At 36.6% G+C, this 13089-nt stretch overlaps 1 protein-coding gene across 1 annotated transcript in view; it reads right to left on the reverse strand.

The window, feature by feature from the left end:
- The window catches only part of COG6 (component of oligomeric golgi complex 6), a 57794-nt gene that overhangs the window by 13901 nt on the left and 30804 nt on the right, over positions 1–13089 (reverse strand). The window contains 2 exon segments of the mRNA XM_069802788.1: positions 7916–8033; positions 9726–9817. Of these exon segments, the coding sequence (XP_069658889.1) occupies positions 7916–8033; positions 9726–9817 (210 nt within the window).

The following is a 13089-nucleotide window of genomic DNA, read 5'->3' on the forward strand; positions in this document are numbered from 1 at the left end:
GCACTGAGTGACTTTCTTCTTGTTTATTCTTGTTATTATTAGCATTATTGATTGTGCCCTGGACACACTGTTCTCAGGCCTGAACTGGACCGTGTTCAGGGATATTTTGGCATTAATTTGAGACTAGAGTTTGATGGGGTTTTCACTTCTAACACACACATAGATCATGGCAATGACAATTTCAGGCTTCTTTGCACAGAATTTTCGTCTCCTGAAATAGCTGATGGTCAGAAACTTCTAAATTAGCTTCATCTTTCATTTAATCTGTTCTTTTAAAGTCTACTGTCTTCTAGATGGGAGCAAGGAACATTATGGAAGAAGAAAACAGGGCAAGGAAAAAAGGTTTAGATCGTTAGATTCTATTGGGGTTAGCTTGAAATTCCTGACTACTGCAGTCAATGCAGAATTATCAGTAAGTGGAAGAAAAATTTAAGCAGTGCTATATTCATTTTGAAAATTCTAACTCTTTGCACACGAATGTAGGCTGGGTTTTTTTTCAGAATTGAAAAGGAAAATTTTAAAACAGACCTATCTAATTTATAGAGGAACCTACCAACTCCAGTTCATGAGATTTAAATCACTATTCTAATAAAAAAATTGATGCTTGAATGTTTTATGTGCACTAGAAGATTATTACAATCGATCCTATTTCCAGAAAAATAGATTTTAAATGCATGCTGAATTCTACTTTTGAAGTATGCTGAATTCTACTTTTGAAGTACCTACTTAAGATGCAAGCTAGACAGGAGCTAACTAAAAAATTACCAGAGAAGTTCTGTAGCAGCTAGTTCAACAGCATTAAAACATACTCTAACACAGTATTAAGTGTCTAATCAGTTACAACCAGCAGTTCAGTCATGCAGAAATGAGGCCAACCAGCTGTTCAGCCTTTCAAAGAAAACAAGAAGAAATTACCAATTTTTAAAATTCAATATACAAAACTGAAACAAATTCTCTTAAAATTACAACGGACACTAAAAGTTGTACATAAGGTTTAGTATAAAAGTTTGTATCTTCATTTAAAGTTCTGCATATCAATCAGTGGGGATTAATTACTAAGCCAGTAATCTTCCTCCAAATATACAACCCAGAGCAGGCTTCTCTGTCTATGAGAGCAAGTAGCTCAAAGGCTGTCTTGAAGGACTTAAACAGCAAAGGAAAATACAGGAAAAAGAAAAGGGAGTGTCAGCAATCAAGAAGAGAGTGCATGTATGTTTATGTTTCCCTTTCTCATTTACAAAGAAGGTTAAATGGAAAAAAAAAGTGCAATTTTTGTTCCTATTAAATACAGTGAATTCTGTTAAGGACTGGAGCCGATATTAAGGAGAGCAGCTTTGTTAGAAGTTCATATGTGCACCTGCAAATACTGAAAATACTGTATAGGCAAGCAATCAAAACTATATACTATCCTACTTGAACATTAGAAAGTTAATGGTACAGAAAGACATGGACATAGTGGAGTGAGTCGAGCAAAGGGCCACAAAGTTCATGAAGGGACTGGAGTATCTCCTACACAAGAAGCTGTGTTCAGCCCAGAGAAGAGAAGGCTCAGGGGCGCTGTTATCAGTGTATATAAATACCTTATGGGAGGGATACAGAAGAGGGAGACAGACTCTTCTCAGTGGTGTCCAGTGGCAGGTCAAGAGGCAATGGGCACAGATTGAAACACAGGAAAACAATTTTTTACTGTGAGGTTGGTCAAACACTGGAGACAATTGCACAGTGAGGTTGTGGAGTCTCGATCCTTGGAGACATTCAAAACTCAACTGGAACCAGTCCTGGGCAGCCTGCTGTAGCTGACACTCTTTGAGCAAGATGGTCGGGCTAGATAATCTCCAGAGGTTCCAGCTGACCTCCTCCATTCTGCAATTCTGTGATACTAATATTAAATAAAACAAGACGGTAATTTAAAACACAGAACTCCTCAGAGAAAGCACTGCTCAGAGTGACAAACAAAAGGTTGATGGCTTTTTGAAGGGCCTAATCAGCTTCTAACAGAGTCTTTTTGGAAACCTCACTGGCAGAGGGTGGAGACAAAGTACTACAGACATGCAACCTTGTAAAAAGGTATCTGGATATTTCATCCTGTCAGTTACAACTGGTTAGTGTCAACTACAGAAGTTCATTCTACAAATTTCACCACAGCAACAGTCTAAGAAACTTGAGTGCACATGTACCAGAGAAGCTTCAAAGCAGCTGTCCTAAGCTCTTTTGAGCCCTGTTAAGATCCTACAGAGATCACCACGGGTTCCACAGTAGAATGCCTAATGGCATGCTTTTCTTTTCAGCTATGAAGTTGGTCTTGAAAGAAAAGACAACATAAAAATTCTTGCTAACGTTGTTTTGTTCACACGGATCCATTCAGACCACAACATCAACCAGTACCATTTCATCTGTCCCCCATCTGGTTTCTCATAAACCTAATAGGTTTCATTCTGACAGGAACCAAATTATGAGGGAGAAGTTACAGTTATGCTATGGTCTAATACCTCTCCAACTGACAAACTTAACAGATAATGTGATCGTAACATTTAATTTGCATACATCTACTCTAAAAAGAGCAGCATTAAGGAATAACAATCCCAAAGCTTGATTTGGGGTACCCTACTAATAGTCTTCTAACAGCTCAGACAGCAGATGATAGGTTAGTTTGGCATAATCTCTCTTTAGAACCCTTATGATAACTCTCATTCCATTTAATTCAATGTTTGTAATTATTCTTTCCTTTAATAATTTTCTGGAGTACTACTGAAGCCTGAGTAAGGACAGCTGTGCTTGAAAATTCCCACTCTCTAAATGTATTAGCTGGTCCAATAAAACACACAGGCATAGGTTAGCCTAACAGGCTTGTTAAAATGCCTCACCAGCGGACTTATAATTTTAAATTACAATTGTCTCAATATGAAAGAACTGAAAGAGCAGTCCATCCACTCCAGTGCATTAGGCACTTTGAACTTTGCTTCCAGTTTCATTAGAACAGTTTCTGTTGTTCTGATAATTATTTTCATTTACTATTTTCTCCTGGATTTATGATCATCTGTAAAATGGTAATCTATACCAGGCTGTTCTTAGTTAGATCCGGACAGTAACACAAGCAGAATCCCAAATCCCTAAACATTTTATTTATTCGCACAGGGTCAAAAAAAACATAAAAGGATACACAAGGACTGAACCTACAGTTCTCAACTGCTTTACTAGCATGGCTGCTAGACCCATGGCTGGGTCCAGGAAAGCTGAAAGGAAACAAATACAAACACAATTTTTCAGCACAGGGACAGGAATGCTGGCCAAAAAACATTCCAGTTGAACCGACAACTAGAACAAACCAATTGTTACCAGAGCTAGAAAGCACTGGCAAGACTCCCCAACACTGCCTCTGAAGGGTAAGAGCCCATACAACCATGCAAAGGAGAGACAGTGTTTGCAGTAAAAGCTGATGCACTGAACCTTCAGTGACACAGGGGAAGGGTGATGATGCACAGCTTCTATATGATGTCAGTGTTGAGCTCTACGATGACCTGAGAATCAAAAAGCTGTGAATGGCATTTTAAACCCTGAAAACAAAATGGCTTTGCAATGACTCTGTCACCAAGCTTCACATCAGGTTTCACTGAGTATTGGAGCCAAAGAGCTTCTCTTGTGTATTGCCTTTCTTTGATAACAATGGACTTACTTTCAGGCAGTATGCTGAATATTTCTGTCACATAGATTTCAGATGGTAGAGAGCTACCCAAGAAGTGTGAATGAGAACACCATAAAAACAGTTTCTCAGACTGAAGAGTCTAAAGTTGTGAGAACTGCTGACTACCTTATTTTCAGATTACAACCAGTAAAGTGCTTCTGAGCAAGCCAGTAAGTACTCTGAAGTAACCAGGGATTTCCCTGTATCATTTACACTGATGGCCTGACAACCAAGAGGGAGAATCCTGATCTGAGACTGCTTGTAAGTTTCCAAGGAGCTCCATGCTTGTGACACTCTTTGTGTAATATGGGACTCTTCACAAAAAATAGATGCGAAGAGCAAGCTAGTTTTTTGTCCTAGAAAGAACAGCCTGAAGTCTCAGTTTCCCGTTGCACTTCAGAAATTAATCCCAGGCAGTTTGAAGGCAATGCTCAACTCAGCATAGTCATTAACCTAGGGAATTAAATTGTCTTTGCTGATGAGGACATCAAACTACCATCCTGTCATTCCTCCACATCCAAAGGAAGGGATCTTGAGGAGTTAGCATATTTAATGAAACCTGCTTTGTCTAAAAAAGTTCCAAACTAGCTATACTTAAGAGAAAGATTTGCTTAAACACTATTCTGGTCTATCAACTACTAGATAAACCACAGATATTAAAAAAGCATACCACAGCAAGACACACTAACACACCAGTGTTTCTAGACAGTTCTCCCCCACTACAGCACAAGAGAATTTGAACAGGGCTAAAGAGACTCCTGTCAAATCACAAAGTCACTGGTGATTATGACTAAGTCTTGTGGAATTTTGTAGCTGCAAACAGCAATTAAGAAAACACTTAAATTCTCTTTAAATTAAATAAAAATTGTAGAACTGATTTCCATTCAGAGTTTCTTGCTTACGATTTTCAGATTATCAGCAGCAACTGATGATACTGAGGGAGTACTATCATTAAAATGGTGTAACTCATGCAGGCTATATTCTCCACTTTCTAAAGATCTAAACAAAAGAGGCACTTAAGTTTATAGAAATAAAAATATTTTTAAGAACATCCTATTTTTATTTTAATCTATTTCCAAAGTTATTTAAATTGCCTTAAGAATCGTATCTTAACTGAAGTACTAGACAGCTGGTATTCTTTTAAACAGGCTTATCAATGCCTTAAGATGCAAAATATAAGCAGAAATAAGAAACCATGATTTCCAGATTGTCCAAGTGAAAAGTAATTTACTAATTTTACAAGTGAGTATTCTCTTTGTCCATAACAGGAGCAGCAACGAAGCCTTTGCAATTGCATATGTAAGCACAAAGGGTCTGTTTTCTAGTGCTTTAATCTTCTTTGAAAATAAAAAAATTTCTGGAAGCAGTTGCAGTGCATACCTAGTTAGCAAAAAGCTGGTAAAAAGGTTGGCATATGAAAAGAATCCTACTAATACATATACACAATTTTGGTCTGAACACACATTAATAAAAAGGATGACAAAAAGCAACCTTGAGATTGCTCAAAATGCAAAAGCATTGTGACATTCATTACTAAATTAATGAAGACATATGAAAAGGCATAAAAGCTGGTTATCTGTATATTAACACACAATAAACTAAGTAACAGGAGAATTAAATTGGTGATAAAATGGGGTCTTTATCTCATGGAAACTAATGTTTCTCTCAGTGTAATTCAGCCTATTAATTTTGTATTTTTTGTGAAGTAAAACTAATTTCAGTCATGACGAGATAAGACATCATTCTATCAATACAGTAGTACACTCACAAAAGGAAATAACATAAGGTGCTTCAAAGGACTGTCTGAGTCACAAGAACTACACATCACTACAGTAAGACTCCTTCTCACCCACAGTTACCTCCTTGTTAACTCCTGAAGCAGACATTAATAAATAAAGGTGGATCCCTCTGTTGCTCACGTATCTAACCCGCTTCTGAGTCTCTTTAAGCTTTTGACCTCAATTATATCCTGAGGAAAGACCTTCATAGGGCACATATGCAGTGTAAAATTTCCAATGTCTCACGTTTAACTTACAAAATGTGTTTATGAGAAAGAGCAATACTATAATCTTTTTACATTACATGGTATCCTTGGTATGCCATTCATTATTCGTAATAAGGTGCCACTGAAGGTGGCAGTGCAATCACTGCCTTCATTTAACATCAGCAAAAACAAATTCAACTCCTTTATAAAACAATGGCAGCATCTAGAGCCAGTTACATCCAGGCTGGGGGCTGGCGGAAGGGGAACTAAGAGGGCGAAGACAATTACACAGCCTTCCCATAGTGACAATACAAAGAACACACGCTATGAACTGGGGGATCACAATTCCTTTATCACTCCTCCTTCTGAATTCTACTCATGTCCAAACTGAAAACGGCATATCACCCAAACCAAAAGTACAAAGATTTTTAATTATGTGAGTAGAAAAATTATGCTGGATCCTGTTTGAGTACAGATGTAAGACCCAGCAGGATAAATGCAACAGAGCTAAATACAACAGAGATGAATACAGAGCTGTCTTACAGCTTCAGGCCAAGAAAATTTCTTTCCTTAAGCACTACTTTGTTGGCACATTCTTTATAAGTAAAGAGCAGTCATGTATTTTTGCCAAGGTCCATCACTGGTTTCTCTTCATAAAAGGAAAAAGTACACAGACTATTTTCTTTTAGCTTACACATTAAGAAATAAAATGTTCTGAGGAATTCACCTACAGCTAGCGTGTGGCCATAGCAAGCCATAAGCTTTATTTAATTTTTTTTGGTAAATTCATACTGTCCTTGTCCATTGTACATTTTATGAACTCAAGCTTTAACCAACCCTTGAAGTCGCATTAGTAGCAGAGTAACTATTATTCCGATGACACTGCTTTCAATGGAAATACCCCATGACAACAATGTACTGAGTGGACTTTAGTGGGTGGTAGCAACTAAGGAGTCATCTATGAACGAATGAAACCACTGAAAGGAGTCACTGGAATATATGAAAGGGAAGATGAGGAACAATAACTGTTCCTTTGAGAAAGCCATTCCTCAAACCTTGCAGAAAGACAGGAAATTAGTGTAAGATGCAAGCTGTGCAGAATGAGAAAACTACTTTGAGATCACAGAACATTCACCAAACTCAGAAAATCCCACTGAATGGTTGGTGAACTACAAGGCTTTGCACAAAGAACAGTTTCTGTAAATCTTCATATTTTCTGCATTTTTCTTGTAGGTTAAATACAAATAATTTAGAAATACACTTACAAAGCTTCGCTGTTTGTTTTCTGCTTTCAAATTATTTTTTTTTTTAACTGGAAAAACCAGTAATGTGAGGGCTTTGTTGAACTCTGGGGTTGTGCAGTAACTAGGAAAAAAAGAAAGGCATTCCTTCTTGACTTTAGGGCCTAGTCAACTCATCACAGCTTAGACAGAGATGCTGGATGAGGATCAGATCCCGAGGAAATGGAAAGGGAAGCACAGCCTAACAATTTTCTTTGACTTTGCTTAGATTTTAGAAAGGTGAGATTTAATGGGTGGATCCACCAATAGCAACATGATATGAATAGAGCAGGGAAAAATTAAAAAAAAATGTATTAGTTACTGAATAATGGGAAGTTCACTGCAATGCAATTCAAAACACTCAATGGGAAAAGATAAGATACCAGGAAAGTGAGCTGGCTTAGGTACAGTTGTTTGGTATAACAAATGCATATTCTGTTTTTAACGGCAGCAATGTTGATGTGGTAAAACTATTTTTATAAAAGACAGAAAAGCCCAAGTTTTGTTTTTACTTAGCTTACCATTTTGGGATACAATTCATAACTTCAAGAAAGGAATTATGCACGTGAGTAATTAACTACTGATCTGATGATGCATTAATACAAATTATCTAGCTCAATCAGCTGACTTTGCTATATTGCAATTAGGGAAATTGCCTAATTTTTTTGCTTCTCATAAAATATGTAAAGTGCTTAAAAAAATAAAAAAAATATGTAAACTGCTCTGTAAACAAACACTGCTTACAACAGTATTTTAGCTATATTTTCACAAAAAGAAAACTATTAAGAGAATTAAAACATAGACAGGAAGGTTTTAATGTAGTTCCATAGCTAAAATATAGAAACTACAAAAATTCAGTTTTAGGAAAAGCTGACATATAAAACAGCTATTCATCTAATAATCTTACTAGACGAAAGGGAAATGAAAGTGTATTTTGAAACATGAAAGCTGTATGATTTTGAAACAAACCTTGTCCATTAGTTTACTTGCATGAAGACTCAGGCTATTAAAGAATATCTTCTTGCTCAACAAATGCATTTCTTCAATTGTTGTCAACAGTGTGGCTGCACTGTTTCCTACAATACCACTGAAAACAAAATTAAGGTTAATTAAAAAATTTGAAGCAGGGGGAAACGTGACAGAGTCAGATACTTTAGACAGCATTTCAAATACAATTTGCTTCGAAGTTGAAATTTACAACAAATAATTGCAAGCAAAAGTTCTCCATATTAGCTGAGAGATTCAGTCATAAGATGACTGAGAAGAAGCACTATCAACTATGTCACTAAGCAGATACTAAGTACAGGCTATCTGAAGCTTTGAACAAACTTTTTAGTAGAATTCTAAAATTCACTGGATTTTTGTTTTGTTATTCTGTAAATCTACTTCTGTTATAGAAAACAGATTATGTAAACAAAAAGGGTTGATAACTATTCCATCATACTGTCCTTTAGGGATAGTATCATCTCTCTTCTTTCTTCATTGCAATGTTATGCATCTCCAAAAATACAAAAATTCATGCCTTGCTATTCCAAGTGTCAATCTATTATATTTAGCATGAATATCGCATAAACCTTAAATGGCACTACATGACTATGCTCCTCTCACAGATATACCTTCCATCTAAAGTAAAAGCACTTTTAAGCTACAAAAATGGCAGTAAAAATTCATTGCATCGCAATAGGACTAATTTAAACTTGTAGCTTGATTTTCAGATTATAATCTTGTTACATTTAATAGAAGATTTCTCAAATTGCATTTTCCCTTCATTAGCCAGGTGCACTTCCTCTATACAGAGGGAATTATTCAGCTGACAGAAGGTTCTTCAGTGGTCTTTAAACAACATATCATTAGCAAGACAGAAAGCAACAGATAAGACTGCCTAAGACATTCCATTTTAACATCACATTTTCAATTGCACTAAGCTTTATAACCACTGGGAAACACAAACTTTGGAGACAGAAAAATGACAGCAAAAATATTTCAGCTTTTTTGACAATAAAATTAGGAATAGGTCTTATGTGTCTTCTACCATAGACTTGCAGTGCCATCAGAACTGAAGACTTTAAATGTAGTGGGAGCTGCCCAAGAACCACTTATCCCAGTCTGCACAATGCCTAAATGTCTTTTCAGACAGAAAAGCTCAAGTAGTAATATTAGGGATTCAAATTCTCAGCAGTTCAGTCCAGGGCTGTGGAGGAAGATTTTTCTGCTCCTGCTGTTTCTAACCAATATAAACTACTGCAAATGCCACAATGTATAAAACCCCTGGTTCTGGCTTTTCTCCAGTTTCTGTGTTCCTGGTGGCATCTGGAAGGTTGGAAGGTGATTGCTGCACCTTCAACAGCGAGATACAGAATGAGGCAAGCACCTTCCCAATAGAAAAATGCAAGTGCATAATTAGAAAAAGTGATATCAAAACATAGCTGTTTAAGGAAGAAAAGGAAAACTGAATTTCTAGAAATAATTTAATTCTGGCATTTTCTCAAAGGGGACTTGACTTTGTCATCTTAAATGTTTTGTGTAGTTTTTTTGTATATTATTTGTATCTACCCAGAACAATAAAGTTTCTGTGGCAAACTGATGCTATATTCCAAAACAGATTCAATATGAATTGAGGAATGACAACAGATAAATGGCATCTGCTTGACATCATACACATTTCTCCTTGATTCCATAGTACAAACTAAGCCACGAAAATACTCTTTTTGCTATATTAATATTTCTATATACAATTAAAAAAAAAGACATCTTTAACATACTTTGTAATTTTGTGTACCTGATTGTATGATGGTAGAACTTGAGAAGATTAGAAATCTTGTACAGTAAAACTGCTCCTGGCTCGGCAACAATCACCTGCTCAATTCTAACCTGCAGAATAAAGAAATGTAAGCATCCTTCAGTTCATACATTTCAAAAGCCAACCTCTATGACATTATATGCAATATATGTCTGATTTCTGAAAAATAAATTTAACCAGAAATAAATTTAAAAAGAGAATGTCCAGTTAACTATAGCATTCTGCTTGAACCAAAGTGCTTCTTGGTTGCCAAGCCTCTGGGTAGAAAAAAAGCAGGTGTATGTATTCTTAAAAAAAGAAAAGAAAAGAAAACAAAACAAACCCCCAAACCATTTCCCTATAGATTTTTGTTGCAACTTGTTATTGAAAATTTCAAAATAATGAGATCATTTGATGGATTAATACCAGTACATACTGGAATTCTCCCCAGCACTGAATAGCAAGAACAGCTGCAAAGCTGCAAGATCCCTAAACTACAACAGTTGATCATTAGCATCATGCAGCAATTCAGAACATCCAAAGTATTAGGTATTTTACCCAGAAGACAAAATTTCACCTGGATTAATCTTCTTCACTTAAACGAGAGATTATATACCTCCCACTGGTATTTAATTAGATATATTTATAACTAATGACCAGCTATGTTGACTGCACCTCAAGTGGGAAATACTGGCTACACAGACCAAAACAGTGTGACTGTCTTTGTAGTTGGGACAGTTGATGTCTCGTCTCCATGGTACACACAGGCTCAATCCACTCATAAAAGGCTGCCCCAGGGTCAGTCTTTGGGCACTTATGAAGCAGAGATAGACAGTGAACTTATCACTGCCCTGTTCTCCCACGTGCCTGTGTGTGAAAGGGCTACACACAAATCACCAGCCGCCACCCGCTCTCCCAAGTTATTTGTCCACTGTTCCGCGGAGCACGATGTGCAGCAATGCCTTCGCGGCAGAGCCAGCTTCAGGGAGAATTAACTAAGATCATGTTTCCTCAATGCTCTCCCTTTGCATCTAAAGCAGAGACCAAAAACAAAGAATAATTTTTGACTTATTCACAATGCTCAATGCATGAAGTTAATTTCAATACTCAGGTGAATTTTGCTCTTCAATGCATATGTATATACAAAGGTATATATACAAATACCTGTCTCCAATGTTGCATAAAAGGTCATTTGCCCACGGATACTGAGTATAGTCTAGGTGTACAGCAAAAGAGAATAAGAAAGGCAGGGGAAAAAGAGGAAAATCAAAATATTGACCAAAAAAAAAGCAATAACTAAAAATAAAGAAAAAAATTAAGAACTAGGAAAAGACAGAATAGGCAGAAGGAGAGAAAAAAAACCAAAAGATTTTAGGGTTAGGAAACAAAAATGAGAATTAAAAAAAATAAAGCACAAAAAGAAGCATTGCTGCTTCCCATACAGAAGACTTCACTGCACAGGAGAACCAAAATTTGCAAGTGACTAAACCAAACCTGCTCATGGAAGTCCTGGACTTACAGCTCTTACCATTTCTTAATCCTATGTGTCCTGTAGCCAGCTGACCATAAAAGACTATCTGAAGTCTACGTTAAGGCATCAAAAACATTTTGTTAGTTTTGACCTCATCTTAAGTGCTACAGAAAAGATGAGGACCTTAATTTAAATTTTATAAGGTCCTCCTACCTCCATCTGAAATGAGAGGCCTGCGGTAAGATCTACTAGTGAGTACTCAAGATTCACTTGGATGCCTAAAACTCAAAGCAACTATCAGTAAGAACTGTGGAAAATTTATACTGCATATAAGTATAATCCTTCTTCAAAAGTAAGGAAACTGTATCATATTGCACATTCACATGGAAAGGCACAAACCAGTAAGAAAATTCTACATAATTCTGTAAGTAAAACTGCTCATGGAAATTCTATGACTAGGCTTTTATCAGGCTATTTTGTACTTCAACATCAACTCAAAGTGACAGGTTTGCAAACATCAGCAGATATCCACTAGAAAAGCAGTATACTGTGGTGCCACACAACTACAACAAAGAGTGCTCCCCCTGAAATTAATGCAGTTATTTTTCTTATTGTGGATAATCTTCAGGAAGAACAATGAGAAGAAAACTCATTCTCCAAACTGAGCCTATTTTTGTTGTTCCTTTCAACACGATGGCTGCAATTATCTAACTGCATTGTATAAAGGCTTTTCCACTTGGGGGTTTTGGTTTTCCTTTTTTTTTTCCCCTGCTTTTTTTTTTTTTTTTTTTTTTTTTTTGCTATGGAAGATTTCCCCAGGGGAAACAGTAAGTACTGCATATTTTACGTTGGGAAGTCTAGACTGGCGGTGAATTAACATAAGTTGTATTCTATTAAAATACAGAATACAATGGGAAGTTTTTAATTGTTCTTTTAGGTTTTTTCATTATTATTAGCACAGTAACTAACTACTGACAATATTTGGGGGGGATATTTCTACAGATAGCAGAAGTACACAAGTGTAAAGAGTCTGGCAATCAAAATAGAAGATATTCTGTACCAAACTGTACAAATCATACGTACTCAAATGAAGACCCAAACTCTGACTTACACAAAGGTTTGGTTCTATCCCTAATTACTTTGTTAGAATGCACAGAAATACTGAACGCAAACATCGGCATTCAGTATTAACAGAACCAAAGCATGCAAGAAGAACACAGAAAAAAAAAAAGCTGTGATAATAGTTTGTTTGTCTAATACGAGAGGTGTTTTTCAACAGGTCAAAAACTAAAGGGTGTGAGGGATGATCCTAATTCTACAACAACAGGCACAAACTGAAACACAGGAGGTTCTGCCTGAACATAAGGAAACACTTTTTTACTGCGAGGGTGACTGAGCACTGCCATCAGTTGCCCAGAAAGCCTGTGGTGTCTCCATCCTTGGAGATACTCAAAAGCCATCTGGACACAGTCGTGGGCAACCAGCTCTAAGTGGCCCTGCTTGAGCTGGGGGGTTGGACCAGAAGATCTCCAGGGGTCCCTGCCAACCTCAACCCTCCTGTGATTCTGTGACATTCTAAATGGCACATCCTTGATTTTTACCTCTCTTCAGACTTTTATCTCTTTCTTATCAGGAACTTACATATAGTATTCAGAACCTACCTGTTAACATTTGAGACTAAGTATTTGGCAACTGGACACAGTTGTTACAGCTACAGAATCCTAAGAGAAATTTATTATAACGGTATTTAGTACAATAGATTTTACTTTAGAAACACTTGGATTTATACACTGCAAGGTCAGGCAATTATTGGTATCAGCTTCATCACCCTGATTATTTTATTTTGTGCTTATTTGAAGCACATCCAATAAATAAGACAATCAATAATTTGAT

Source organism: Haliaeetus albicilla, chromosome 15 (assembly GCF_947461875.1).
Source record: "Haliaeetus albicilla chromosome 15, bHalAlb1.1, whole genome shotgun sequence".
In the NCBI taxonomy this organism is placed as follows: Eukaryota; Metazoa; Chordata; class Aves; order Accipitriformes; family Accipitridae; genus Haliaeetus; species Haliaeetus albicilla.